Source organism: Balaenoptera musculus, chromosome 14 (assembly GCF_009873245.2).
Source record: "Balaenoptera musculus isolate JJ_BM4_2016_0621 chromosome 14, mBalMus1.pri.v3, whole genome shotgun sequence".
Lineage (NCBI taxonomy): Eukaryota > Metazoa > Chordata > Mammalia > Artiodactyla > Balaenopteridae > Balaenoptera > Balaenoptera musculus.
The window spans coordinates 22,415,447-22,443,298 of record NC_045798.1 but is presented as its reverse complement, the minus strand read 5'-3'; the positions used below and the strand labels follow the sequence as shown (position 1 = coordinate 22,443,298).

The window sequence follows — 27,852 nt, the reverse complement described above, 5'->3', positions numbered from 1 at the left end:
CTCTCTCAACCTCCTCTTCTCTATCTCTGTCTTCTCTCCCCTTCTCTTCCTCTTCTTCCCTCCCTGGGATCAGGGGAGGACACAGTCAACTCAGCTTCTCGTGCTCCAGCGGTGGACATGGGGGGGCAGCCCTGGCTCTCTGCCAGGTCCTTCCCTCTGGCCAGGGCCCCCACCTCCCCATCACCTCCCTGAACAGCCTCCACTCAGGTGTGTCATGAGTAACCGGAATCCCTGGGCCAGGCCTGCTGAGGACAGAGGCACAGGGTTCTTCCCGGGAGGGGAGGGAGAGGCCGCCTCCCAGGGTACAGCTGGTTCAGAGGCGCAGCTCCTGATCCAGCCCTGGCCCTTGTGGATCCTCTGCCTGCCCAGAGGTGGAGATCCATGTCAAAACTTCACCCCAGCACCCAGGGGCCCTCCCAGGATGCAGGCAATAGCAGCTTCCAGAGCTGGAATTGTAAGAGTTGCCATTTCATATGTGTGCATGCGTGGGCGCACACACACATGAATTTAATTCTTAGGGCAGAGGGTGAATATAATATGTATACTTTTTGGTATTAATTTTTTTCAAACCATGCAAAAAGATTCACAGTGAAAACTAACACCCTCAGTCCCTCAGTTCACCTTCCCAAAGGCAGCCAGTTAGCAGTTCCTTGTGAATTCTTCTAAAGAAAGTAAGTGCATGATCTGAGTACTTACGGGTAGATATTCCTGCAATTTCCCCCCAATGGCAGCATCCTTTACACACAGCTGCACTTACTTTTTTCACTTAACAACTGATCTTAGAAGTTCCATAATCTAGGGACTTCCCTGGTGGCGCAGTGGTTAAGAATCCGCCTGCCAATGCAGGGGACATGCATTCGAGCCCTGGCCCAGGAAGATCCCACATGACACGGAGCAACTAAGCCCGCCTGCCACAACTACTGAGCCTGCGCTCTAGAGCCCGTGAGCCACAACTACTGAGCCTGCGTGCCACAACTACTGAAGCCCATGTGCCTATAGTCTGTGCTCTGCAACAAGAGAAACCACCACAAAGAAAAGTAGCCCCCACTCGCTGCAACTAGAGAAAAGCCCATGCGCAGCAACAAAGACCCAACGCAGCCAAAAAAAAAAAAAAGTTCCCTAATCTACCTCATCTTTATATATATAAATATATATAAGCCTTATCTTTATATGTATATGTATATATAATTCACATGCCACAAAACTCATTCTTTAGTATGAACAATTCAGTGGTTTTTAGTATATTCAGAGTTGTGTAACCATCGCCACTAATTTTAGAACATTTTCATCACCCCAAAAAGAAACCCCAAAAAAAAAAAAAAAAAGAAACCCCATACCCACTAGCAGTCACTCCCCATCCCCTGCCCCTAGCCCCTGGCAACCACTAATCTATTTTTTGTCTCTAGGGATTTGCCTATTCTAGACATTTCATATAAATACAATATGTAGCCTTTTGTGTCTGGCTTCTTTCACTCAGCATGATGTTTTCAAGGTTCATCCGTGCTGGAGCATGTATCAGTACTGTGTTCCTTTCAATGGCTGACTAATATTCCACTGTATATGTATGCCACATTTCACTTATCTCTGTTCTTTTTACTGGCAATACAGCATTCCACTGATGGGTGTACCTTAATATACTAGTCTCCTGCAAGGGGCATTTAGGTTGTTTCCAGTCTTTTGATACTACGTATAGTACTGCAGTTAATTTCCTTCTGTTCTTTGCAAATATACATGTAAGAAACTTCCTCACTGTGGAATTACTAGGTCAAAGGAAGACACATTTTGCCTTCTATTACATGTTACCAACTGTGCTCCAAAGAGGGCATATGTGAAGTGACATTTTCTCCACATCCTTGCCAACTCACTTTTTCAAAGATTTTAAGTCCTTACCATCAGTTTTGGAAGGTGCTATCTCATTGTGGTTTTCATCTGCAATTTTTTCTTTTGAGTGAAATTGAATGCCTTTTCATTCTGAGTTGTCTGTTCATAACTTTTGTCTATTTCTCTATTGGGTCATTGATTGATGTTATTGATTTGTAAGAGCTCTTTACATGTGGAGGAAATTAGTCTTTTTTTCTGATTGATATGTTGAAAATTTTTTCCACAGTTAATCATATTATTCTTTTTCAATGCAGAAATTTTTATGTACCCAGTGTATCCTTTATGGCTTCTGGGGTATGTAGTTTTCCTAGTACTCTTAGAAAGATTACGGAAAGGGCCCAGCATCTATTTATGATCCATCAGGGGAATCAGACAAATCAACAGATGGCTCCTGCATAGAACGCTGTCAGTGGAGAAGCCCAGTGGACATGTGATCCAGTCTTGGGGTATGGGACACCTTCCTAGAGGCAGGGAGGGGGTGATGTCTGAGCTGTGACAGAAGGGGGAGTGGGCATTGGTAGGCAGAGGGGATGGGATGGGAAACCCCTGCGGTCCAGCTGGAGAGCACAGGGTTAGCTGGGAGGATAGAGACTCTCTTTGGTGTCCCAGGGTCTGGGACACAGGGAGGATGAGCAGGCCAGGCCACATTCAGTTCCCACCCTGAGGGCAGCAGGGACACTGAAGGTTTCCCTCACAGGGAAATACCTCCAGTCACCTTTGGGAAGATCCCAAAAGACTGGAAGGGTCAGAGAGGAGGTGAGAAGCCACCAAGGAAACTGAAGCCACGTCCCATAGAGGGTGGGGAGGCTGGAAGGGACAGAGCCGAGGAGTGGGCAGATGGAGAGGATCCAGGCTTGGCCCTGCAGGGCTGGACAGGAGGGCAGGGCAGGGAGAGCCTGGAGTCCAGGTGCTCCAGGGGTGCACATCCCCCATGCTGTCCATCCACTTATGACTCCCTGGGCCAAGCCACGGGCTAGAAATCCATTTCTTCTGGGTCCAGCAGCTCCATCTGCCTTACAGGGCTTCCCAGGCACAATTTATACCAATGCAGGCAGCCCAGAGCCTATTGGTCAGCCAGTGCCAGGCAAGGGCAGCAGATGGCAGAAGGACCAGCTCCTGCCTCTTAGGGGTGTGGGAGTGTGGGTCTGAGGGAGGCAGAGCCTGTCGTGCAAAGGATGGTGCTGGGCTGGCACCCTGGTCCTGCCCCCTCTGCCCGGTCCCCACAGGAGCTGAGACCGACAACCTGGGGTCCTCTTCCCCAAGTGCTCTTCTCTCTGTGTCTGTCTGTCTCTTTTTCTGTCTCTCTGTCTTTCCATCTGCCTCTCTCTACATCTCTCTGGCTGACATCTCTCCCTCTGTCTCCAGCTTGCTGGCTCTCTTTCTCTCTTTCTGAGTATCTCTCTATATCTCTATATCTCTCTCTGGCTCTTTCTCTCTCCCTCTCCTCTTCCTCCTCAGAATCACTTCCTCAGAGTGGAACCCATTCATCCTGGGGGTGTCAGGTGGGGCAGGCCCACATGCTCCTGGCCCAGCAGGCACCTCCTGGGACTGGCAGGGCTGGCAGGCAGCTCCAGGGTCTCCGCTCTGAATGGCTCCTCTTGCCTGTCCTTCGTGCCTGCCAGGTCCATCTCAACCACAGGGACTTGTGGCCACCACTCCAGATGCGTCCAGCAGGGGGTGGGTTTCACCTCACTGTGGCCGGGAAGAGGACATTTTCCCACACAGAAGGCCCTTTCACTTGGCAGACCTTGTTCCTAGACCCTTGGTCACCAAGCATCCCCCTTACTAGCCTAGAAGTGATTACTAGCCCACTACTAGTGATTTAGGGTTTAAATGAGGAAGAATCCCTGTTAACTGGGCCCCAACATTTAACAACATTCATTAACACTCTAGCGTAAATGAGCCAACCTCTACCCCCTCAGCTAGGTGGATGTTGCCTAAGGAGACCTCATTAGTCTGTTTTTGCAGGAGGAGAGATGTGGAAAAAGAAGCAGAGCCAGGGATACCCAAAGAAGGGAGGTAGGGCAAAGATGGGGGGCAGAAAGGAGGGGATTTGTGGGCAAGGAACCAGAGGAAGGGAAGTGGGACAAACATTGTTAAGGAGAAGGCCTCTTATCTGTCCATTTCTTCACAGTCAGCAAAGCACAGTCACAGGAAAGTCCCCAAGTCTTGTATCCCTCCCTCCCCCGGTTTCCAGATGGGGGCACTGAGGCCCAGAGAGAAGGGACTCACTGTAGATCATGCAGACATCCAGGTGTCCGAACTCCAAATACAGGTGCCCTGGCTGCCACCCTGTCGTCCTCCCCTGACCCAAGGTGCCGGTCTCTCCCCCTGAGGATTCCTGAGGAGGGCAGGAAAGCCCTCTCTCGGAGCCCTAATTTATGATTTTCCGACAGCTTCCTTCCTCCCATCACTCCTTCCAGCTCCAGTCCCAGCTCCATGAGGAAGGAATGAACTGGGTGAGAAGGGCAGCTCCATGGAGCATAAATAACTTGGCTGGGCAGCTGCAGGCTCTCCGGGTCCCCCAGCATCCCCGCCCTGGCCCAGCGAGGGGCCGCAGGGCCAGGCCTCCACATCAAAGGCACAGAAAGCGGGCATTGTTCCCTAACCTGGAAGGCCGGCCCACCGGCCCTGGCCTTTGTCTGGGCAGAGGCTTCGATGGCGATGGTGCTGGCGCTGACTGGGCCCCTGGGGGCTCCGGGTACCCCCAGGCCTCTTGGGCTGCTCCCTCCCCTATAGAATGGGCACGACATGGGTACAGATCAACTGGGGCACCTGGGCTCACACAAGCTGGTGTGCAAGCAGGGCTAATTTTATGGGCCCCCCCACCCCCAGCCAGGGAAACTGTCCTTGGGACATAGTCAGAGGGAAGAGGTCCTTAGCACAGGCTCCAGGGGCAGTTCACAGGGAGGGGAGGCTGCGACCCAGGTTTGTTTGCTGTTAGAAGAACAGCATTTCCTGTTTGGATTAGGCCCGCTGGATGTGTCAGTGAATCCACACCAGAAGGGCTGTGTTTCCCAGACCCCATGGCCTGCTCCCGGGTTGGGGGTGTTGGGGGTGTGTGTGTGTGTGTGTGTGTGTGTGTGTGTGTGTGTGTGTGTTTATGCATGTGCTCCCTCTCACCTCCTCAGCCTCCCGACGGGAGTCTAAATCTGAGCTGAGTTCTCTTTTTGCCCAAAGAAACCCCCTTGCAGGGTCAGAGGGCAGCAGTGTGGCCTAATGGGTAAGCGCAGAGGCCGGCACCCATCACTCACCAGCCGTGGGCCCCGCACCTGGGGATAATATGGAGGCCTCCCGGGTGTGGGAGAAGAGGGCAGGCGACAATGCAAGCAAAATGCTTAGCACAGCGCCTGGCACACGGTCAGCGCTCAGACCGGACCGGAAGCTGCTGTTGTTGCTGGCGGTTGTGGTTCAGTCTTGGCAGCTGAGAAGATCAGCCCCCCAGGGAAGAGGCCCCACCCACAGGGGCCTTGAGCCAGCGGGCCCCTCTCCTCCCCATCTCAGCAAACACTGAAACCTCAAATGACCAAACCCAGGTCCCTGCAGCATTTCCTGCCCTTCCTGCTCAGGGGGGAAAGAGGACCAGAAAATAGGCTGATATCCACCAGGAGAGTGCACCCTCAAAAGGGGGCTTCATACTGTGCCCCAGGACCACCGCACAGAGACCCAAAGCTTTAAAAACTGCCTTGTTTTTTGTTTGTTTAATTGAAGTATAGTTGATTTACAATGTTGTGTTAGTTTCTGGTGTACAGCCAAGTGATTCAGTTATATATATATTCAGTTTTTCAGATTATTTTCCATTATAGCTTATTACAAGATACTGAATATAGTTCCCTATGCTATACAGTAGGACCTTGTTGTTTATCTGTCTTATATAAAGTAGTGTGTATCTGTTAATCCCAAACTCCTAGTTTATCCCTCCCCCGCTTTCCCCTTTGGTAACCATAGGTTTGTTTTCTATGTCTGTGAGTCTGTTTCTGTTTTGTAAATAAGTTCATTTGTACCATTTTTTTAGAATCTACGTGTAAGTGATATCATATGGTATTTGCCTTTCTCTCTCTGACTGACTTCTCTTAGTATGATAATCTCTAGGTCCATCCATGTTTCTGTAAATGGCAATATTTCATTCTTTTTTATGGTTGAGTAATATTCCATGGTATATGTATATACCACATCTTCTTTATCCATTCATCTGTCGATGGACACTTAGGTTGCTTCCATGTCTTAAAACTGCCTTGTTTTTTCAGGCAAGGAAATGAGGCTCCGAGAGGGGAGGTGACTTGTCCCGGGTCACACAGTGTCCAGTGGTTGCTCTGGAATTGACACCTAGGCCTATGGGGTGCTGAGCCTATGTGGTAACCACCAGGCTGCACTGGCATGGGGGTCTAGCTGTAGTTTTAAATAAATACCCTGGACCAAGGGACCCCAGCCTCAGTAAGGATAGGACCCTTTCTGATGTCAAAATGTTGATCACAGCTTTTCCTGGGAGCATCCATTGCCGGAGAAATTCGCAGTGGCCTGGAGCACCCACGAGTTTGGTGATAAAGGAACATATATGCCATTCATCACAGGAGCATCTCAGACACGTTGCAAACAGATGTGGTAGTGCCTCCTCATTCTGTGGCCCTCCTGGGCCTTCCCAGGACAGAAGCCACTGCCCAGCACTTCCCCTTCCTAAAGAGCTGCATACCCTCCAAAGTGCCCTTTGGGGTGTTGGGGTTTTTTTTTTTTTTTAATTAACTAATTTATTAATTTATTTATTTATGGCTGTGTTGGGTCTTCGCTTCTGTGCGAGGGCTTTCTCTAGTTGCGGCAAGTGGGGGCCGCTCTTCATCGCGGTGCGCGGGCCTCTCATCATCGCGGCCTTTCTTGTTGTGGAGCACAGGCTCCAGACGCGCAGGCTCAGCAATTGTGGCTCACAGGCCCGGTCGCTCCGCGGCATATGGGATCCTCCCAGACCAGGCCACCAGGGAAGCCCCGGGGTGTTGGGTTTTGATTGTGGCCACCTGACCAGGCCTCAGATGGGCCTGGGACCATCTCATAAGATGGCCCCTTGAGAGTGACAAGTTATCTAGAGGATTAAGTAACTGATCTAGTTGTGTCAAAAATAAGAGCTAACCAGAGAGGTGCAAAGCTGCTTTTCTTGGGGGTCAGACAGATGGCACATAGAGGTGCCCAAAAATCACAGATGGAAGGGAGGGAGGCAGCTCCCCTAGGGGGGCAAAGTTGGCACCATGATGACGTTGTTGGAGGATGTGAGGAGCCCTTGGGGGAACCACGTGAAGCAGGGGACTGTGGGGGCCAAGGCATATCTCATTCCTGCACACACCCCATAAGGAACGTGCAACTGTTCTCCTTACAAAGAGAAACTGAGGCTCAGAGAGGGGCAGGCCTTGCCCCAGCTAACACGGGCAGAGGGGGCAGAGGGAGGGTTTGAACCCAGCTCTCACTGCCTGCCCCCTCGGGAGACAGGGTTCGGCTCTCTCCACTGGCACACCCTCCGCCCTCTGACACAGCCCAGGGCCCTGTGCTGCTCTGGTGAGTCTAGGAGAGGTAGTCCCAGGAATCAGAGGTCAGGGCCAGCATGCCCTTCTTGCTGGAGTGTTTCTAGAAGAGATCCTAGATCTGGACAAGCCACAGCAGGATCCTGTAGGACAGGCCCCCGGTGCACTGCCATGGTGGTAGGGGCTTCACCAGCCTGGGACTGCCTGCTGCCCATCAGTTCTGGCAGAAGGGGGTGGGGGGAGGTCAGAGACTGTCCTGGAGTTTGGGGAGGGTCTGGGTGCCCTCTGATGAGAACATAAACACACATTCCGGTCACAGACACATACATCACACACGTGCACACAGGCATCACACATTTCACATGCCCCTATCACACCTGCACACATATGTATCACACACACATACCATACTTTCATACACTTTGGTAGGATTCACAGCCCTCTCCCCAGAAGCTCATCCATGTACCCCAGAGGAAGTAACTCCACTGTAAGCCAGTCCTTTCCTTGTCACTGATGGGGAAACCCAGGCCCAGAGCAACGGATGTCTGCACTCTTCCTTAATTGTGCTAAAGAGCTGACACCCCCTCTGAAGTCAGGAGACCTGGATTTGAATCCTAGCTCTTCCAACCACTGATGGGGTGCTTTAGGCAGATGACATCTCCTCTCTGCCTCAGTTTCTCCATCTGTAAAATGGTGTTAAGAGTGGACACTGACTTTATGGGGTCAGCCCAGGTCTTCTCCTAGGGGGACTACGAGTGCCTGGGCCTCCTTTTTTCTCTCTGTAAAATGGGGATAATTGTGCCCACCTCACCCAGAGTGGTTTGAAGATTAAACCGAGAGAGGATGTGAGGCGGCGGTGAGGTGCCCTGCACACAGTGGCGCTCACTGCTCAGGAAGCCTTTGTTGCATGGATGGACAGTCCCTCGTGGCTCGGGAACTGGAACCCTCAAAAATGTCGAGAGGGGATGATGCCTCCGCATCATTAGCCCAGGCTTGTTGGGTTTGGGTCCTGGCTGCGTCTGAGACCGTGGCCCAGCCTCAGCTCCCCACTTTGCAACACGTGGGAGGGCACCTCGAAACTGGCACCGCGCCCCCAAAAGGGCCACGCGGCGCAGGGCGCCAGGCTCAGGTGGGCACCTGGCGGCCTTCCTGGCGGGGGTGCCCGGCCCCCCAGGGCTCCTTCCGGGTTGGCAGCGGCGGCGCAAGGGGCGGGGGGCCGCGCGGAGGGGCCGGGCGAGGCCGGGAACGCGCGCCCCCGCCCCGCGCCCGCCTCCCGCCCGCCCTCCCTCCCGCCGCTGCGCTGGGAACCAGGATCCGCGCGTCCTGGACGCCAGGCTGGGGGCGACGGCGAGGGGCCGCGCGCGGAGGGCGCCGGGCGCAACATGGGCGGCCCGCGGGCCTGGGCGCTGCTTTGCTTCGGGCTCCTGCTCCCGGGAGGCAGCGCCGCGTGGAGCGTTGGGGGAGCCCCGTTCTCTGCACGCAGGTAAGGGCTGCCCCCACCCCCCGCACCACCTCTGTGCCCTGCCAGCCCGGGGTTGGGGACAGGGACTCCAGGCACCGCCCCCACCCCCAAACTCCGTGCAAGCCCGGGATTGGGAAAGGGACCCGGTTCCCCACCTCATTGCCAGCCCGGGTTGGGGCAGGAACCCTGGGCCTCCCCGCTATCTGGCAGAAGCTCCAGGCCCTGCGGGGGTACCCTACTTCACGTATACGGAGCCGGCAGTCCCCCGACAGCCTTCTCCACCCCCCACCACTTCACCTCCAGAGCCCCAGGGGGTGGTTTCCCCCGAGGGAGGAAACCACCAAGACTTCCCCCACCCTCTCCCTACGGCCCCCTTCCTGCACATAGGAGAAGCCCAGGACACCCTCTAGCTGACACTTGGGGGACCCTCCCCGCTTTACTGTGCTCCTGGCTTTTTTTAGTATCCCAGCTATTTATTTTCCTCAAAGGAAGACTGGGGTGGAGTTTCACAGACCGAGGGTCAGTGTCGGCCCCCAGGGACCTGGCATTTTGGACTGCGCTGGGAGCAAGTGCTCTGTCTTCCTGCTGCTCTCTCAGGAGCAGGGAGAATTCTGTCTGGTGGTGTTTATGGAGCATCTCCCAGTACCAGTGAGGGGGGCCCTTTATGTGCAGTGTTCAAGGATTGAATGAGGTAGGGAACTCTTGTCCCCATTTAGCAGATGAGCAAATTGAGGCCCCAGACGATTAACATAATCTTCTAGGCTCATTGACCATTAATAGCAGAACTGGGATTCAAATCTGTGTCTTTCTGGCCTTGGTGACACTGTTTGAACCTACCCAGGCCCCTCTCCTGGCTGTAGCCCCTGCCCCTGCCCCTGCCCCTGCTGGGGTCCCCTCTCGAGGGCCAGCCGCCACTGTTGTCTGAGGCAGACAATACGGAGTAGCCAGGCCTCTCCAGGCCTTTTCATCCCATTCAAAGGCCTGCCCGGCCCCCACCCCCTACGGGCTCAATTCTTTAATTCTTTTCAGAAATTCCCTTTTCCCAGTGGTCAGGGGCCAGCGTGCCCCCACTGGGCTAGCAAGAGCAGGTGACATGGGCAGGGCTGGAGGGCAGAGGTGGCCGTGGCATCAGAGGCCAGAGGAGCAGTTGTCTTGAGACAGGGACTGACGGCTGGCAGATGTCACAGCCACCACCATGCATGCTGACCTGGGCTGGCATTTCACCTGTACCTATCCCCTCCAGAATCTTCCCGACTGCCATGGGAGGCACACATTTTTATGGTCCTCATTTCATAGAGGAGGAAGGTGAGGCTCAGAGAGGGGACATGACCTGCCTAGGGCAAGGATGTGAACCCCCAGGGTCCCCAGTGTCAATCTCAGGATGATGGTTGAGAAGGCATAAGTCCTGGACTGCCCTTCAGCCAGTCCACTGCCTCGCAGCCTGGACTCCTTGGCCCCCCAGGACTTGCTATGTGGGAGCAGAATGGTGTCTGTGGGCAGGTATCTGGTGGTCACTGAGGACTGTCACCCCATCTGATCATAGAAGGCTCACAGTGGCCTGAGCATCACAAAAGCTCTGTAGGCAATGCTGTTGCTCCCATTTTACAGATAAGAAAACCAAGGCCTAGAGAGGGAAAGGCACCTCAATCTAAGTCAATCAGTTTCCAGATCCAGTGTACTTTTCACCCCAGCAGCTCTCCTGGAGGAGAGCGAGCTTTTGTCAGCTTGGGGAGCTGAAAAAGGTTTGCAGGTCGTGGTTAGGAATTAGGGGCTCTGGCCTCAGATAGAGCAGGGTTTTATTCCTGAGTGTGTGACCTCAGGCAGGTCTCTTCAGGGCCCCAGGTCTCAGTTCCCCTCTCAGTTTCCTCACTGTTCCCCTCTTCCCTCCCCTCGTCCCCTGCACACAGGCCTGTTCTGAGGACAGTCCCCCATGGGAGGAACCAGTGCAGGACCTGATGTACAGTGGTTCCTGCTATGACCAACATTAAGTGAGGGGAGGGACCCCTAGCCAGAGGAGTCTGTGGTTCTTGGCTGCCAGGACCTCCCCTTGTGGCCCCATCCCAGCATCATTGGAGACGGCATGAGGATGTTGCTCCCCATCAGCCCTCCCTCCACCCCTATCCCGGTGCCCCAGGCGCCCCTTGGCAGCCGAGAGACCAGAGGGAGAAAAGAGGCTTTGTGCCTGGGGAGGGGGAGGCCCGGGAAGGCATCCAAGGGGCCGCCCCCAGGCCCAAGAATGTGGCAAGACTTTGAGACCCCCGGAACCAGGGTGCCCGGGGCTGTGCAGAGCTGCCTTGGCTCGCCCTTGCCCCTATCTGCCCCCCCAGTCCCTGCTGGGGGTGCTTCCTGCCCCTCTGAGGGCCCTTCCAGCCTTTAATGACCCATCTCAGTGTCTCAACGCTGTGGCTGTAGAGTTGAAGCCGTCACCGGTGTCCTGGTCCAGGCTTCTTCCCCTGCAGTACTGGCTTTTTTTTGGGCAAATCCAAGAATCAAGGAGAGTGGAGAATTTTCTTCCCCACCCCCTCCCTTGGGAGCTCAGATCCCAACGCTATACCCACAGGGGTGACCTGGGTAGGTGACCTCTCTTGGAGCCTCAGTTTCCACTTGGTAGAATGCAGAGCCTGGCAATCCCTATCCCAAAGTCAAGGGGGAGGACCTTGTGTGGAAGGTACAGTGCTGATGTCCCTCAGGGAAGCCCCTGGACCACAGCCGCCTGGTGTGGGCCCTATGTCACGGTCCAGGAACAAGAACTACCAAAAGCCGTCAGCGCTGCGCTAAGGGCTTTGCCTGAAACCTCCCCTGCTGGAGGAGAGTCTGCTGTCCCCATTTGCAGATGGACAAAGTGAGGCCCCGAGTGGGTCAGGGCTTTGTCCAAGGTCACCAACTTAGGAAGCAGCAGAGCCAGTGTGTGGGGTTCGCCTCCGGTGTGGGGTTCTGGCTCTGTTCACCCCACCCCCACCCTGTGGGTCTTCTTTCTTTCCTCTCCTTTTCATAGCGTCCCTTGGCCCCCAGCCCGCTTGGCTGCCTCCTGCAATTAGCCCCTATCACTGTTCCGGATCACAGCCCTGGGCCCCGTGGAGACAAAGTCCCCTGAGCTCCTCGTGGCAGGGGGTGGAGGGCAGATGCGGGGGGGCCCTCGTGGGGGTGGCCAGTGCCAGGCCGAGCTGGTCTGGCCTGTTTTCTCTTCTCCCGGCAGCCTCTGGAGGCCCAGGAGGTGCTGAGTGGGCAGAAGTGGCAGGCCCAGGAGAGAGGTGCTGCCTCCTCCCAGCCCCTGCCATTGTCCCATCCCACAGGAGGTAACCCAGTGTCATCGGGTTCCTGGGTGGCTTATCACCAACCACGCCCCAGAAAAGAAGCTCCCAAGGGCAGCAGGATGGGGGCGGGGCCTCCAAGGACTGCGCCCATCTGTGGGAACCTGGGTCCTGGCTCCTCTGCCCAGGGCCACTGTCTGTTCTCAGTCATTCAGTCATTCAGCAAACCTCCCTGAGCGCCCCCGGGCTGAGCCCCATACTGGCTTGGTCCCCGCCAACGCCCTCCCACAGCACCATCGGGGGAGGAAAAAGCTCAGGGCTGCTGTGAGTGGCTGAAGGGGGGCCCTGCAGGTGCCCAACTGTGCCCAAAGCCTCAGGACTGAGACCCAGAGGATGAATAGGAGTTTGCTAGAGCAGGGAGAGGGCTTTCCAGGCAGAGGGTATCTCCTATGCAAAGATCTGAGGTGGGGAGAAGACGTGCATGGGAGGGAGGGCAGGAAGGAGAAAGAGCAGCAGCGCAAGTGTGCAGGACCCAGCGGTCAGGGCTTGCAGGGTGACGGGCAGCGTGGTGGGCTGTGGACTTCAGGCCAGCAGCGCCCCTGGAAAGTGGACGGAGGGGTGGGCGGGTGGCGGAGCCAGGCTAGGACCCTGCGGAGGAGCTCGGGCTTATCCTGGCAGCAGTGGGGCTGGGTCTTCAAGGCCAGGGAGGGGCAGCGCGTAATTATTGGTGACCCCCCAGGTGGAGGGCACGAGGGGCTGACCTTGAACCCCACCTGGCCAGAGTGTCGCCTCCTGTCTAAAGTGTCTGCTAGCCGGCCATCAGCTCCGTGTCTCCTAAGCAGGGGATTCAAGCAAACTCCAGCTGGTGGGAAATAAACCAGGGAACCAGGCAGCAACTCACATGGGGGAGATTTTAAGTAAGGAAGAAGAAGAAAAAAATTGTTTTCTCTAGCTTCCCCGTGGTCAAAAGAATTGCTAGGGCAATTGTGGGCAGTCACAGGCCTGCCTCCCCCAGTCCAGTCCAGGGGCTGGGCATGGGGGGGGTGTGCACACATGTGTGTGAGGGTGCACAGCCCTGTGTCTGCAGGTGTGGGCCCGAGTGCAAGTTGGACAGTCATTTCTGTGGTTATGTGTCCTGCCAGATTGACCTTGGTCTGATTGCGTGCTGTAGTGTGTGTGTGTGCGTGCACGCTTATGTGGGTCTGTGTGTGCACATGGACATGTGTGTCTGGAAGTTGTGTATGTGGGTGTGTCTGTGTGCTTTCATGTCTGCATGTGTGTGTGCATATTGATGTGTGTGCATGTGTGTGAGTCTGTACACTGGCATGGAGTCTTCAGTCCGTGCCCAGGGCCCTCCTCCTGTGTCCCATGCTCTGGCCGTCCTCTGCCCAGGTTGCTCCCTCCCTCCCTCCTTCCTCCACTCACAGAGCCCCTGGGCTAGCCTGCGGGACATCACACAGGCTCAGGGAGCCCCTGAGTCCCCCTGAACTTGTACCCCAAGTTTTATGCATTTTTGGGGGGAGGAGCGACAGCTCACATCAGTCTCCAAAGGGGCTTATGTCCCCCCCAAACAAGATCCCAGCAGGTTTTAAACCACAGCTCTGGGGACCTAAAGGCTCTAACGGGTGGGGGGGCCTTTCTTTTTTTAACATCTTTATTGGAGTATAATTGTTTTACAGTGGTGTGTTAGTTTCTGCTTTATAACAAAGTGAATCAGCTATATATATACATATATCCCCATATCTCCTCCATCTTGCGTCTCCCTCCCACCCTCCCTATCCCATCACTCTAGGTGGTCACAAAGCACCCAGCTGATCTCCCTGTGCTATGCGGCTGCTTCCCACTAGCTATCTATTTTACATTTGGTAGTGTATATATGGCCATGCCACTCTCTCACTTCGTCCCAGCTTACCTTTCCCACTCCCCGTGTCCTCAAGTCCATTCTCTACGTCTGCATCTTTATTCCTGTCCTGCCCCTAGGTTCTTCAGAACCTTTTTTTTTTTTTTAAATATGGAATGCTTCACGAATTTGCGTGCCATCCTTGCGCAGGGGCCATGCTAATCTTCTCTGTATCGTTCCAATTTTAGTATATGTGCTGCCGAAGTGAGCCCTGGGGGGCCTTTTTGAAATGCATCTTTTTAAACATAAAATCCCCACTTGCTCATTAGGAGAGACATTTCCAGCCTGTGGTTAAGAGCACAAGCCCTGGGGTTAGAAGAAGCTGAGTTCCAACCGTGACAGTGTCGCTCATCGTGGGTGCCTGGGGCACATCCCAGACCCCAGAGCCTCAGTCTTCCCATCTGTAAAGTGGCACTTATAATTAGGTGTGTGGAAGGCCCTGGGCACAGCTCCTGGCATGGTAAACGGAGGCTGCTGTGAGCACAGGGTCCTGAGTGGATGGAGCTCATCTAGGCATGTGATTTTTCCTCACTTAATACACACATAGGGAATTCCCTGGTGTCCAGTGGTTAGGACTCCGTGCTTTCACGCCAAGGGCCGGGGTTCGATCCCTGGTTGGGGAACTAAGGTCCCACGAGCCGCATAGCGTGGCCAAATAAAATTTAAAAAAAAAAATAATAACACACATAGCTTTATATGTACATACATTTACAGTCTTTTGGCTTTCTCTGCTTTTCATGTATTAATGGAAATGTCATTCTCTTGGTCCACACATACTTTTTCCCCCTTAACCAGGCACATGGAGACCTTGAACTCTGTCACAGCGCCTGGTTCTCTGTGTCTAGGGGTCCCACTTAGGCTGTTCCAGTTTTGCGCCATTCCTGACAGTGCTGTAACAAGCACCTGGCACCTCTGCTGTGGGTTCCCTGGCCGAGGGCTCTTTTGAGCTCCTGCCCCATCACTGGGCTGATCAGAGCCACCCTTCTCTGGCTTTCCCACCTCTGTGCGGTCGGCCAGGGTGTTTCCTCCTCCTGGACTGATTTCAGCATGACACAGAACGGTGAAGGGACTTCCGCAGAGTCCCATAGCGAGTTTGTCAACTGGTCCCCGCCAAAGACTTTCTCCTTCAGGTGGGCTGGGTGGGGGTGGGGCTGCAGCTGCAGGGCTGGGTTTCCGAGGTGGCAGGCACCTCCGTGATGGCTGTGACATTCCAGGTGCTCACCGGCCCTCAGCCCTGCACGGGGTCACGGGCCTGCGTTTTTTTGCTGGTGCTGGGAAAGGAGTGACCGTTTCAGGTGACCCTTCTCAGCTTGAGCCCCCACCCCACCAGACTTTCCTTTGTGGCCTGGAGCCCAGGGTCAGCAGGTTCCCAGGCTGAGGCCTTCACAGAGCCACAGACCGTGGCTCAGGAGGTGGGGAGGAGACGGGAGCTGACGGGGCCTCTGGGATGGAGGTGGGGGCCAGGCTGAGCCGTCCACATTCCTGGGTTCAAATCCAGATCTGCCATGCACCAGCTCTTTAACATGAACAATTGTCTTCCCCTCCCTGAGCCTCAGTTTACCCCTCTGTTAAATGGGGGGGTGGTTCCTGGTTCACTGTGGGAAGATGATGTAAATACCTTTAGCATACAGGAGGTGCTCAGTATGTGCAGTGCAAGATGATTATTCGTTGGCATTTGAAAAAGTCAGTCCTCCATGCTTGGGACATTGATTGTGCATCCCAGCTGTCACACAGAGGGGACCTGAGGATAAGTGAGACAGAGCCTCTTTCTCACATGCCTCAGGGAGGGAGAGGGCAGACATGAATCGAATCACCAGCTTAATTCAGCATGACAGGGATACAGAGCGCTTAGGATCCCAGGCAGGGAACCATCGCTTCTACTCAGATGGGGGTGGAGGTGGAAGAGGACAAGGGAAGAGGTGACAGCACAGTGGGGCTTCGAAGGTAGGAGGTGTCAGGAAGAGAATTGGGGGAAGGGTGCTCCAGGCATCAGGTCCAGCATGAGCAAAGGCCTGGAGGTGAGGGATCCACAGCAGGAGTGGGAGCAGGAGACTTGGAGGGCTGAGGGTAGGGCTAGGCAAGGGACACCGCCAGGTTTCCATTGTCTGACCCTCCCTCTGGGGAGAGAGTGAGGGGAAAGACACTCACTCGCTGCCCTTGTCCAGGTGGGAGGTGGGAGGCAGTGGTGGCCTGGACGGGTCAGGGTTGGAAAGGAGATGCTGAGGAGGAAGAGCCCCGGTGAAGATGCCCTGCTCCCGTCTGGCCCCCTGCAGCTCGTTCCCCAAGATCTCCGAGAGCCCCCAGCACAGCTGTCCCCTCCAGGGTTCTGGAATTCACTGCTCAGCCACTTCAGCCCAGAGACTCCCACCAGGGCCCGAAGAACTCAGAGAGCTTAGGGGTCTCCCTGCCTGGAGACTCGGGGCTCCCAGAGAGAACATGGGCTGCGCGTGGCACCTGAGCTTCCTCTCTGATGGTCTGTTTCAGGAACTGGTGCTCATACGTGGTGACCCGCACCATCTCGTGCCACGTGCAGAATGGCACCTACCTGCAGCGCGTGCTGCAGAATTGCCCCTGGCCCATGAGCTGCCCTGGGAACAGGTGAGCGAGACCGCGTGGAGCAGGAGCTGCTGGTGTTCCCGCTGTGGGCACGGGCTGGTCGAAGGGCTGGTGCTGGGGCTGGGACCCAGTGCAGGAGATGCCTGGGACTCCAAGGGTGGGCGGACAAAGGGACCATTGTCCATTCCCAGCACCTCCCCTTGACTCTTGGGCCTTCCTTGGGGGAGGGATTCCAGCATTCACCTGCACACCTTCGCTAGGTGAGCGTTCAACACTGGGGACAGTCTAGCCCAGCTCGCAGGGGCTTCCTGTCCAGTTGGTTTCTAGATCCCCCCGGCTGGGGGCTGGGAAGGGAATGGAAGGGCTGAGTTCCAGAATGCATGAGGAAAGAGGCTCCAGAGGGACCTGGAGGTGGCAGAGAACCCTGGAAGCTCTGGGTTTGTCCCCATGGATGGTGGGAGGGGTGGCGGAAGGCCCATCTGAACCGGGCCACCTGGGCGCTCTTTCAGCTACAGAACCGTGGTGAGACCCACATACAAGGTGATGTACAAGACGGTGACAGCCCGCGAGTGGAGGTGCTGCCCTGGGCGCTCGGGGTCGAGCTGTGAGGAAGGTAGGACTGCCCCAGGCGCAGACCAGGTGCCTCCCCTTAGGTGTGTGGGAGGGAGCTGTAAACCATCGCTGAGTCAGTAGGTGCTCAAGGGCGCAGCGCCACACTTACTGGGGCTGCTGCACAGAGCTGCCGGCCAGACGCAGCTGGGCCACAGTGGGTGTCTGCTGTCCCACGGGTGTTGACCACCTGCCTCTTGGGACACTGTCAGGACCCCTGGAGGAATTTCATACATGCTGGGTAGCTCACGTCTTAGGTCACACATCCCAAGCCTTTCCTCCAAACTTGGGGACATTTCCATGGGAGGTGGTAACGGTGCAGGGAAGCAAAGCACCACTTAGTGCAGTGGGTCAGCAAGGTTGGGATGGCTACACCCAGTCTGCAGGTGAGGAAACCAAGGCTGTGTGATGGGCACACAGGGGCGTGTGATGGGCACACAGCTCCTAAGTGGCAGGATTCGAACCCAGGTCTGCCTGGCTTCCCCCAGGCCCTCAGGGATGGGAGGACTCAGCTGGGCACCCTGTGTGCGGAGTGTGTCCCAGGCAGAGGCCCCACTCTCACCCCCCACCTTCTCTGCGTGCAGCTCAGTGGTTTGGGGCCAAGCACCCAGCAGGGGCGCAGAGGAGGCAGCCCGCCCCTCCCCTGACCACACAGCTACCGGCAGCGCCGTCTCCTCGAGCCTACCTCTGCTGAGGGGTCCAGGCTGCATCCACCCTCACTGCCTGGCTGAACCCAGTGTGCTCCGAAGAATGTCCAGAAAGAGGATGGACTGGCCTAGAGCCAGCCTGAGAACCAGGCCCGTAGGCCCCTCAATAGAAAGAGGCATTCGGGGCCCCCAAGTAGCACTTTAATGTGACTATCGGTCGAAAGATGCATTCTGATTCCAGAAACACCGACGTGTGAAACACAGCCTCCGAATCAAGGGAAGGTGATGCTTATAGCGCCATTCATAGGTGTTTCTTGAGAGATTTACACACTTCACCTCCCTGGGACCCCACAGCAGCCCCAGTTCACAGATGGGGCAACGGAGGCCCAAAGAGGTGAAGTCATCCAGGGTGGGGGCAGACTCCCCATGGAGTGGGGCAGGGAGGGAGCCTGGTGGTTTCCATGTGGGGTGGGAGAGCCCCCAACACAGCGGGGGAGGAGCAGGGTGGCCAGAGGGAGGGGGGAGCTCCCCGACGTCCAGCAGGGGTCCGGTACAGAGAGGCAGCCCTTTTTACAGATACAGAAACTGAGGCTCAGAGAGGTGAGGGGGTTGACCTGCGGTCACTCAGTATGTGAGAGCTGGGACTGGGACCAGCCTGACCACGCATCCATGTGTCAGTGCCTCCAGGCCTTGAGGCTGGATGGCAGGGAGGAGACTGGCTGAGACTCTCACCAAGGCAGATGTGGGAGGCTGGGAGGAGCAGACAGGAAGGGAAGGGAGGGGGCCAGGAACAGCGCCCTCCCCTACATGCTGGGAGGAAGAGGGGGAGGCAGAAGGGCCCCAGGGGCAGGAGGGGAGCCAGCCAGGAGGGACTGTTGCCAAGGAGGCCACAGAGGAGCTGGTGGTAAGGAGGGGGTGAATCCCCAGGGTGCGGGGGCCCCCTGGGTGCAGAGCGCTTGCCCATACATAGGCCACTCTGTCCCTGGCTCCCCTCCCAAGGGCAAACCTTCCCAGGTCTGTGGGGCCATCGTGGAGCAAGTGGCGGCAGCGCCCATGCCCTTGAGTGCAGCAGCTGGAGGCTGTGCATCCACGACCAAGCCAAGGGCTGGGGCTCTGCCGCGGGGGTGAGGTGGGGGTGCGAGACAAGGACTGGGGCCGGGCCAACCCTGACGTCTCCCTCGGCAGGGCCTTGGGGTTCCAGCCTGGGGATGGGCCAGCTCTGTCACACACCAGCTGTGTGGCCTTGGGCCGGGTACTCCCCGTGCACCGTGCGAGTCGTTGTGCAGGGGTATCGGGCCGGGGGTGGGGGAGGCTGCAGTTCACACGGCACTTGTCTCGTGCCCACTCAGAGGGAGGGGCACCTTCTCTAAAGGGCACCAAGCTGCCTTGTGCTCTTGCAACACCTGGGGCTCTCCTGCCCTGGGCCTCAGTGTCCTCACCTGTGAAATGGGCAGGATCATACCCATACTCAGTATGTGAGAGCTGGGACTGGGACCAGCCTGACCAAGCGTCCATCTGTCAGTGCCTCCAGGCCTTGGGGCTGGATGGCAGGGAGGAGACTGGCCCAGGCTCTCACCTGGCTGCCTGCTACCACCAGAAACAACGGGCAAGGAATGGCCAAGGCCAGAATGCATCACGTGGGCTGGTCCTGATCCCCTGAGTGGCCTGGGCTGTTGGGCTCTGCTGAGGGTAGGGCTGTAGTGATCACCCTGCCTCTGGGGGCTCCCCGCAGACTGATCTCTCACCCAACAACCCCATTGTCCAGATGATGAAAGTGAGGCTCAGAGAGGGTACAGGTCTCACACAAGTTCACACAGCAAGTAAGCATCATGGCTGGGATTCTCCCAAGGGCTCTGACCTGAGGTCTGCAATGTCGCCCTGCCTCAGACCCTCCTGCAGTCATAATGATGTAGACTTTATGACTGCCACTGTCATAAAGGGGGAGGAAAGCTGCCACTGTCCTCTGTGCTGGGCACCATGATTTGTACTCACCTCCATCGTGCCATCATGTCACGGTACAGAAGGTCCAATTGTGGAAACTGAGGCTGGGAGAGAGGAGTGCCTTGCTCTGGATCACAGCTAGATTCAAAGCCCTTCAGTCTGACCAGAGCCGAGGTCTTTCCTCTGCAGCAGCGCTGGCCAAGGACTTCGTGGGGCACGTGTTCAGACAGCTGGGACTGACGGAAGCCAGCCTCTGCCCCAGCTCCTCCCAGATAGAAAGATAGAGGAGAGGGGGCTCCCTCACCTTCCCCTCCCCGTGGGCTCCCCCAGAGCCGGGCAGCCTCCACTTTCCCCCTCACTGTCCCCGTCTGTCCGTCACACCTGTCCCTTCCCCATCCGTGGACCCCCACAGCCCTTGTCTTCTGCGGTGGGGAACAGCAAGGGAAGAAGTTTGCCCAGGGTCACACAGTAAAAAAGCTTAAAAGCAGACGGAGATTCCAGCCCAGTACTTCCTGGGCCCCTCGGCCTCTCCACCGTCCAGGGCTGGACCCTTCCCAAACACGGCTCTTGTGCTCTAACCAAATGCCAAGTTGCAGTGCCAAGCCTGTGCCTTACTCTGTGGATTCAGAATTCTGCAGGTTAAATGCTGTTGGAATTTGCCCATATCTGCCACCCGTCTACTCCACTCCTGTCTGGGAGGCTCAGTGGCCCCCACCTCCGACTCCCACCAGTATATCCTCCACCCCCAGCCGGGAGGCTCCCCCTCTGCCCTCCCAGCTGCCCCAGCGAGGTGCTCCAGCCTCGCCCTCCCTCCGTTTTGCCTGGGGCCCACTATGGCCTTCTCTCCCACCCCAGAGCCTGGGCAGTGGCTGTCCTCTCTGCCTGTAACCTTCTTGGCGCTCCCGCCTGACTCCGAGGATCCCCACCCTTTCATCACTAATCCTGTCTCTCTGGTTCCTGGAACGGGTCTGGCGTTAAGTGGGTGCACGGGAAATGAGTGGAAACCTCATTTTACCTGCAGAGGGACCAGGACAGACACAGACCAGGGCTTCCCAGAGGGCTGCTGGAGAGTTCTTGGAGCTCCCAGCTCCAGCCCTGACCCCAAACCCTGGCTCAGGCCAACAGTAGCAAATATTTACATTTGCAAAGTAAATTCCCGGGAGGGGAGCTGGGCTGGGGCAGGGGAGGCTACGCTCTTGTGGTCTGTGGTCACTGGACCCAGCAGACCTGGGGGGAGGGTTATGAAGGAATAAGCCCCTCGGAGAGAAAGTCAGAACTGGAGCCCAGGGACACTGCCAACGTCTCATACCCCCGTTCCCGGCTGAGGGTGGGATTTAAACACCATGCTCTGCTCCCCTCTTCTCCTGCCCTGGTCCTGCTGTGTGGACAGGCAGCCTCTCCTCTCTGGGCCTCAGTGTTCTCATGAGGATCTGTTGAGAAGGAACATGAGACACTGGGCAGAGGGAAGGGCGGCTGCTTAGGGGGGCACAGGGCTAGAAACTGCAGATGGCACTGGCCTTGTGGAGGTCAAGATGGAGTGATGAGAGCTTGTTGGTGGGGGGCTTTGGTGGGTTCCCTGGTCTGTCCAGGAAGGCTTTCTGGAGGAGGTGACATGGGAGCAGTGGCTGTGGGGATGAGGAGGCAGCGCGCGTGCGTGTGTGTGCGTGTGTGTGTGTGTGTGTGTGTATAGGGCTGGCCGGGACCTCCCAGATGGTGGGAAGTGGCCCACAGTCAGGGTCCCGGAGTGGAGCCAGGGTTTGTGGTCCTGGGACTAGCCGGGAGCTCCTTGGAGGGTGAGGTTGGGGCTGGGGAGGGACCCTTCAGGGTGGACCACCAGGCTGGGGTGAGGGGGGCTCTCAGCCCACTGGGGCCCGCTCCAGGGGCCCTGGCTCAACACCAGTGGGAGGGATGTGACTTTTTTTTTTTAATTTTATTTATTTATTTATTTATTTATGGCTGTGTTGGGTCTTCGTTTCTGTGCGAGGGCTTTCTCCAGTTGCGGCAAGCGGGGGCCACTCTTCATCGCGGTGCGCGGGCCTCTCACTATCGCGGCCTCTCTTGTTGCGGAGCACAGGCTCCAGACGCGCGGGCTCAGTAATTGTGGCTCACGGGCCTAGTCGCTCCGCGGCATGTGGGATCTTCCCAGACCAGGGCTCGAACCCGTGTCCCCTGCATTGGCAGGCAGACTCTCAACCACTGCGCCACCAGGGAAGCCCCGGGATGTGACATTTTTATCCTACAGGAGACCTTCCCCAGCCCTAGGCTTTTTCCGTGCTGGAATCTGGTGTGGTAGAGGGCCAGTTACACCATGGTTCATCCCTGAAAGTATTTCTGTCCGTTTATTAGAATTTGGGGGGAGCTTGGGGGGCCATTTTTTGTGAATCTTGAATCCGGAGCCAATATTTTCTGGTCTTTTTGACAGTTTTTGTTATTTAAACTTTCTTTCTTTTTTTTTTTTTATTTAACTCACAGTTTCTTTGAGCCAGTTATGTCTGCACTGCTGGTCAGACCATGCTTTCATTAGTTTTTCTAGTTCTCTCTGGCTCCCAGTGAAATGTCCCAAAGCAAGTGGGTTGAAAAAAGAATTTCCAACCATATGTTCACAGATTAAAAACTCGGGGACACCCTGGCATGACATTCGAACCCTTATGTTCATTTTCAAGACAGTCATGTCTGCCGTCCACATTATTTTGCCTTTTATTTTGTTTGCTTGCTTTAAGTTCATTTTCAGCCAGTGATTCATGCATTCCTCAACAAGAGGTTTAGTGAAGCCCTGAGGCCCTACTGCGCGCCAGGCACTTTCCCCAGCCACTCACAAGACGGACGAGGTCCCTGCCTGGTGGAGTTCACGTTCCAGCCAAGGAGGGCGGAAGATCAGACCGGGGAACTGGCAAGCAGATAACATGTTAGAGGGTGGAAAGTGCCATGGAAAAAATGGAAGACGATAGCAGGGTGGTGGGGAGGATGGGCAGGGCGGACACTCTGCCCAACTTCATCCCAGAGAAAACCCAAAGTTCCATGGGGTTGGAGGGACGGCCTCTTCTTTTGGTCGACTTCCTGGAAGCAGTCATCCAGTGGCCTTTTACATTTTCACCTGGGAGCAAAGGGGATGAGGAGGGCTTACCGAGGCCGTTCTTCTCAGGAACCAGCATTCTTGACGGGCACCGCGCCTCCCTGCCTCTGCCCAGGGGAACCTGGGGGACTTGCAGTGCCAGGTGGCCCAGGAGAGAGGACGACGGGCCCTGGAGTTAGACTAACCTGGGTTCCAGTCCAGGCTCCAGCCTTCAGCTGGGTGACCAGTCTCTTTCCCTCTCTGCGTTGTTTCCCCCCAAAGGGAAATATTCATATTCACTCATCCATTTATCTGAGCACGGGGTGGGGGGGCAGAAGAGTGGTAATACCAAGCTACTCTGTGCCCCAGTTTCCCCATCTGTAAAGCAGAGGGGTTACTAGCACCCACTCACAGGGCTTCGTGAGGACAGTGAGTTAAGACTGTTTATGAGAAGTGCTTAGAATGTGCCGGGCCCAGCATAAGTGCTGCACAAGCATTGGCTGTTATTATTATTACCTACCTTGTAGGATCGAGCTGGGCTTAGCACCGGGCATGGCTCATGGTGGCATTACCACCCCCCACTGCTGTTGTTCTGCCCACAGAGCCCCCAACCCCTGCCCCAGTCGTGGGCTGCCAACCCCCTTCCTCTATCCCAGGTGAGATTTACCCCCTGTGAGAGTACAAGTCGCAGGCCCCCAGGGAGGGCATGCTGGGGATGCGGGCCCAGCCTGGGCGAAGGCCCCGTGGTGGGACCCGGAGAGGGTCTGGCAGCAACCCTGCTGGGGGTTGGCCAGAGGGACCCGTCTGGTTTGAATTCCCGGCGCCTCTCACTCCCTGCACCAACCCACAGCCTGGCTCTGAGCTGCCAGGCCCATGCCTTATTTGGGTCTTGTCTCCCCCCAGGCGACACTTTGCGGCCTTAAAAGGCAGGCCCGGGCTGTGGGGGGGGGCAGTTGCCACTGCTGGCTTCAGAGCCCCTCCAGCTGCACCCCCCGCCCCTGGCTTGGCCAGCCCAACCCTCCAGCTATGGAGAGGACCAGGTCCCCAAAGCCAGACCAGCCAGGATGGCCTGCTCCTCACAGGGGTGGCGGCAGGGGTGGCCTCCTGGAACAGGCCCCTGTGCCCTCCCAGGCAGCCAGCCTCCCTCTGGTTTTCATTTAAAACCAGAGCTGGATCCACTTCAGTGTCTTCTTACCAAGTGGGGCAGGGAGAGGGTGGATGGTGACGTTGCTGTGTTTATTGAGCACCTACTGCATACCAGGCCCTGTGTGTGCTCAGTGAGCCCTTTGCATGCATGGCCATCCTCAGGCCTCACACCAGCCCAGGAGGTGTAGAGATGTTATGATCCCATTTTACAGATGGGAAAATCAGCAGGTCCAGGGAGGACAAGTCACACAGGTCAGCAAGTAGCAGGGCTGGGACCTGACCTTGCATCTGTTGACTCTAAGCTCTTAACCCATGCAGCTTGCTGGGGTTGTTGGAGAAGCCCCCAGCCTCACCCGTGGCCCCCACCCATTGCCAGCCCCTCTCCCCAGCCCCGTCAGGTTGATAGCCTTGTCCCAGCTCAGCCCAGTTCATGCTGTGTGACCCAGGTAAACTGCCCCACCTCTCTGGGCCTGTCTCCCTTTGCACTAAGGGGAGTAGGGATCCCTCTGTGGCTGCAGTGGCAGGTGGGGGAGGGGGACAGAACAAAATGTCACAGCCAGCAGGGCTCTCACCCTCACTGTCCGTCAGTTGTAGGCTCCTCTGGCTTCGTGGAGCCCGGGTGGTCGGGCAACGCCATGTGGCGGATGGCACTTCGGCCCACAGCCCTGTCAGGTGGGTCCTGGGGCAGCTGCTTGGGGTCCCCCTGGGCTAGGGGAGGCTGGAGGGGCTGGTGGTGACTGTCCTAAAAGCCAGCTGGGCCCAGCAGTGGAGGGTCAGGGATAGCACCCTGCGCTTGTCCACCGCAGGCTAGAAAGAAAACTGGAAGGTGGAGGAAGGGCCCCCCCAAGGAGAGTCTGACCTGGGCCCAGGCACCTGAGACCCAGGACCCCCAGAGTCTTGCAGACACGGGTCCAAGCCCCCAGTTTCCTTTTTTTATTGAAACGACACTTTTCTGAGTGTCTGTAGGATGCAGGGCACTGTGCCAGGAGCTTTCCATAATCAACTTGTTTAAACCTCACCCCAGGAAGGCATCATTGTCACCACTTTAAAGAGGAGGAGGCTGAGGGTCAGAGAGGGGACATACCCTGCCTGGGGCCCCGCAGCCAAGAAGGGACAGCGCTGGGCCTCGACCCAGGGCTTTTGCCTGTTACACACTCACTCCACCCTTGCTCTGAGCTCAGCCTTCCCAGGTGTGAACGGGGTGACACTTGTCCTAACACACAGGATCATGGTGAGGACCGGAGAGGCGAGCTTGTATCGTGCTCGGCGGCTGCCCGGCACTGTTATGAATAACGTTGGGGTATCAGTGAGGAGGCCAGGGAGCTGGATGGTGGTTCTGGAAGAAGGGTCAGAGAGTGGCACCTAAGGCCATCCCAGTCTGGACTGTAATGTGTCGGTCCCCAAAGCTTCAAGCTGAGGCCAGCCCCGCCCATGTGGGATGCAGTCGTTTTGGATGAGGAGTCAGATCCCTGGTCCTGCTCTGAGAGAAACAGTCCCCTTGGAGGCTCTGGAGCCAAAGGACACCCACAGGGCATGGCTCACCCTGGACAGGCTGTGACTCTTTAGCCCCTTCCCTGTGATGGGCTATCTCATGGGTTGGGGTCATCAGGTATCTGTCCCCTCCCTCCATCCTGCCCCCAGGGGCTGAGGGGCTCCAAGGGGAACCTGGGAGCCCTGGCCCAGCCTGCTTCCTCCCTGCAGGTTGTCTCAACTGCAGCAAAGTGTCGGAGCTGACGGAGAGGCTGAAGGTTCTAGAGGCCAAGGTGGGTGAACAGCTTCCGGGGCAGGCAGGCACCACCCTCCCATCCAGCTTTCTCAGCCTCCCTTCCAGTGCCCACCCCGGGAAGCCTGCTCACAGTCAGACAGCCTGGCCTGCTCTCCTTCCAGGAGATTCATGAGGTTCTCCTATCCCCATCCCACCCAGAGACTCCTAGACACCCCCCCAGAGCTCGTGGCTGGGTCCCCTCATTGCCCCGTCACCTTCATCCTTTATCCCACCCACCCATAATGCTATCTTCCCAGTTCCAGAAAGCAAAAACATCTATTGCATGTCTCAAATTATCTCAAGATAAAAAGTTTTTAACCATTAAAAAGTAAGACATTCTAAATTTAGAAACATGAAAAACTCAGCACCATGAAAAACCTACCAGAAAACCATTGGCCTCCGTCGCCTGTGCCTCCAGAGAGAGCGATTGCCAACATTTAAGCATCTTTTCTTCCAGATTTTTTAAACAGACATAGAGGCATTTACATTAATCTGCATATCCATTCCCTCCTCTGGGAATTTATCTTAGGAAGATTAGTTGCGAAGATGTTCATCCAAGTGTTAATTAAGAGGGAAATTTGAAAACCAAACAACAGAAGGGGTGGTTGTGTAATGAGCAAGTGTGGCTCAGTGGGATACTGGACAGCCATTAACAATGCCTCCATTTTTCAACATGAAAAGATGCCCCTGATCTATCTATCAAGTGGAAAAACCAAGCTTCTAAACAGCATGGGTTAAAACCCCCGTTATGAGGTGTGAGCACCCCAGGAACCCCACCCTGCTCCCCAAGCTCCCTCCCAGGGGAAGCTGGCATGAGGGGCAGCTCAGCTCAGATCTGGGGGCTGGGTCTCAGTTCCGGGTCAGCTTCTCTCTGGGCAGGTCTACACTGCCCCCACTTTCTGGTCTGCGGGCATTCTGGCCTCTCTTAATCCTCAGTAAGTGGCTCACGGGACACCGCTGACCCTTCAGGCTCTCCCCTCCACTGGGTCCAAAAGTGGTTTTGTACACACCTCAGCACCTCTGTTTCATGCCAGACCCTCCCAAATTTCCCGTCAAATTTAGTAAAAATCCTTGCAGCCTGTGGTGCTTTAACAGACCAAGAGAAGTTTCATATTATGTATGCATATAAATGTATATAAATATACTTATTAACATTCAGGTAAGCATAGGAAAAAACCGCACGGCCCAGCAAACACGAGGACAGTCTCAGAACTCAAAGTGGGTGACTGTGATGGTGTGTGATGACTTTTCTACAATGAATGTGATGAATTGTGCATTTTGAAAACCATAGTCACTTCTGATGAAGTTCTGGGCCCCTGTGAGTCTGGGTCTCCACTCCAGGCTGGGTTCCGCCAGCCACGTGGCCTCCTGCCCCCAACACCAGGGCCCCAAGCTGGCCTGACCCTGGCAAGACCCTGGTACCCACCCCATCCCTATTGTCCTCTTCCTCCATAGGTGGCGGTGCTGACTGTCACCGAGCAGGCAGTGCCCCCGACCCCAGCTGCCCCCGAGGACCCCGCCCCGCTCTGGGGTTCCCCAGCTGCCCAGGGCAGTCCCGGGGATGGAGGCCTCCAAGGTGAGTGGGTCAGTGGGGAACACGCTCCCGTGTGGCGATGAGTTGGTTCCAGCCCCCTCCCTGCTGCTGACTCCCAGCTTGACCCCCTTGTGGGCCTCAGTCTTCCTAGTTTTCCCTTGGGCCTGAGGGGATGGTCTCCAGGGGCCCCTGAGCACTGGAGTCCTGGGAGGCCCAGCAGCTGGTGGAGCAGGGGTAGGAACTCTAGACACCACTGACCCCTGCCTACCCCTCCACCCCAGGGCTACCAGGAACCAGAGAAAACGTGAGGGCCCCTCTGCTCCCCCGAGATGGTAGGTGCTGGCGGGGCGGGCAGGGCCGGGGGCAGGCCAAGCGCAAGTCCGGAGCTGCAGAGCTGATGAACTTTCTCCCCCAGATCGAGTTGGTGCCCGGGGGCTTCCTGGGCCCTCTGGCCCCAAGGGAGACCCTGGCAGCCGGGGCCCAATGGGGATGAGAGGCCCGCCAGGTGAGTGCCCACAACACCGGCCCTTCCAGCTCCCCTGGCCAGCCCCGCTCAGGTGAGCCCAGGCTGGGGCCTTCCTTACCAGACCCTGCCCTCCTGGAG

The 27,852-nt window shown here is 56.4% G+C and overlaps 1 protein-coding gene and 1 non-coding gene across 4 annotated transcripts in view; one reads left to right on the top strand and one right to left on the bottom strand.

The window, feature by feature from the left end:
• The window catches only part of LOC118906806 (kremen protein 1), a 144,496-nt gene that overhangs the window by 96,410 nt on the left and 20,234 nt on the right, over positions 1-27,852 (top strand). Inside the window, exons 1-8 of one of the 3 annotated variants that reach the window (XM_036874492.1) lie at positions 8,727-8,868; positions 16,483-16,596; positions 17,064-17,167; positions 24,544-24,621; positions 25,651-25,712; positions 27,170-27,290; positions 27,530-27,580; positions 27,664-27,753. In XM_036874492.1, the coding sequence (XP_036730387.1) occupies positions 8,768-8,868; positions 16,483-16,596; positions 17,064-17,167; positions 24,544-24,621; positions 25,651-25,712; positions 27,170-27,290; positions 27,530-27,580; positions 27,664-27,753 (721 nt within the window). In that variant the 5' untranslated portion in view covers positions 8,727-8,767. Of the gene's footprint in view, positions 1-8,726; positions 8,869-16,482; positions 16,597-17,063; positions 17,168-24,537; positions 24,622-25,650; positions 25,713-27,169; positions 27,291-27,529; positions 27,581-27,663; positions 27,754-27,852 lie in introns of those variants that run through there. The other 2 variants (XM_036874491.1, XM_036874489.1) reach the window with 2 other exon arrangements.
• LOC118880425 lies at positions 14,104-14,210 on the bottom strand. The gene has a single exon (XR_005016297.1). It is a non-coding gene; the product is annotated as a U6 spliceosomal RNA (small nuclear RNA).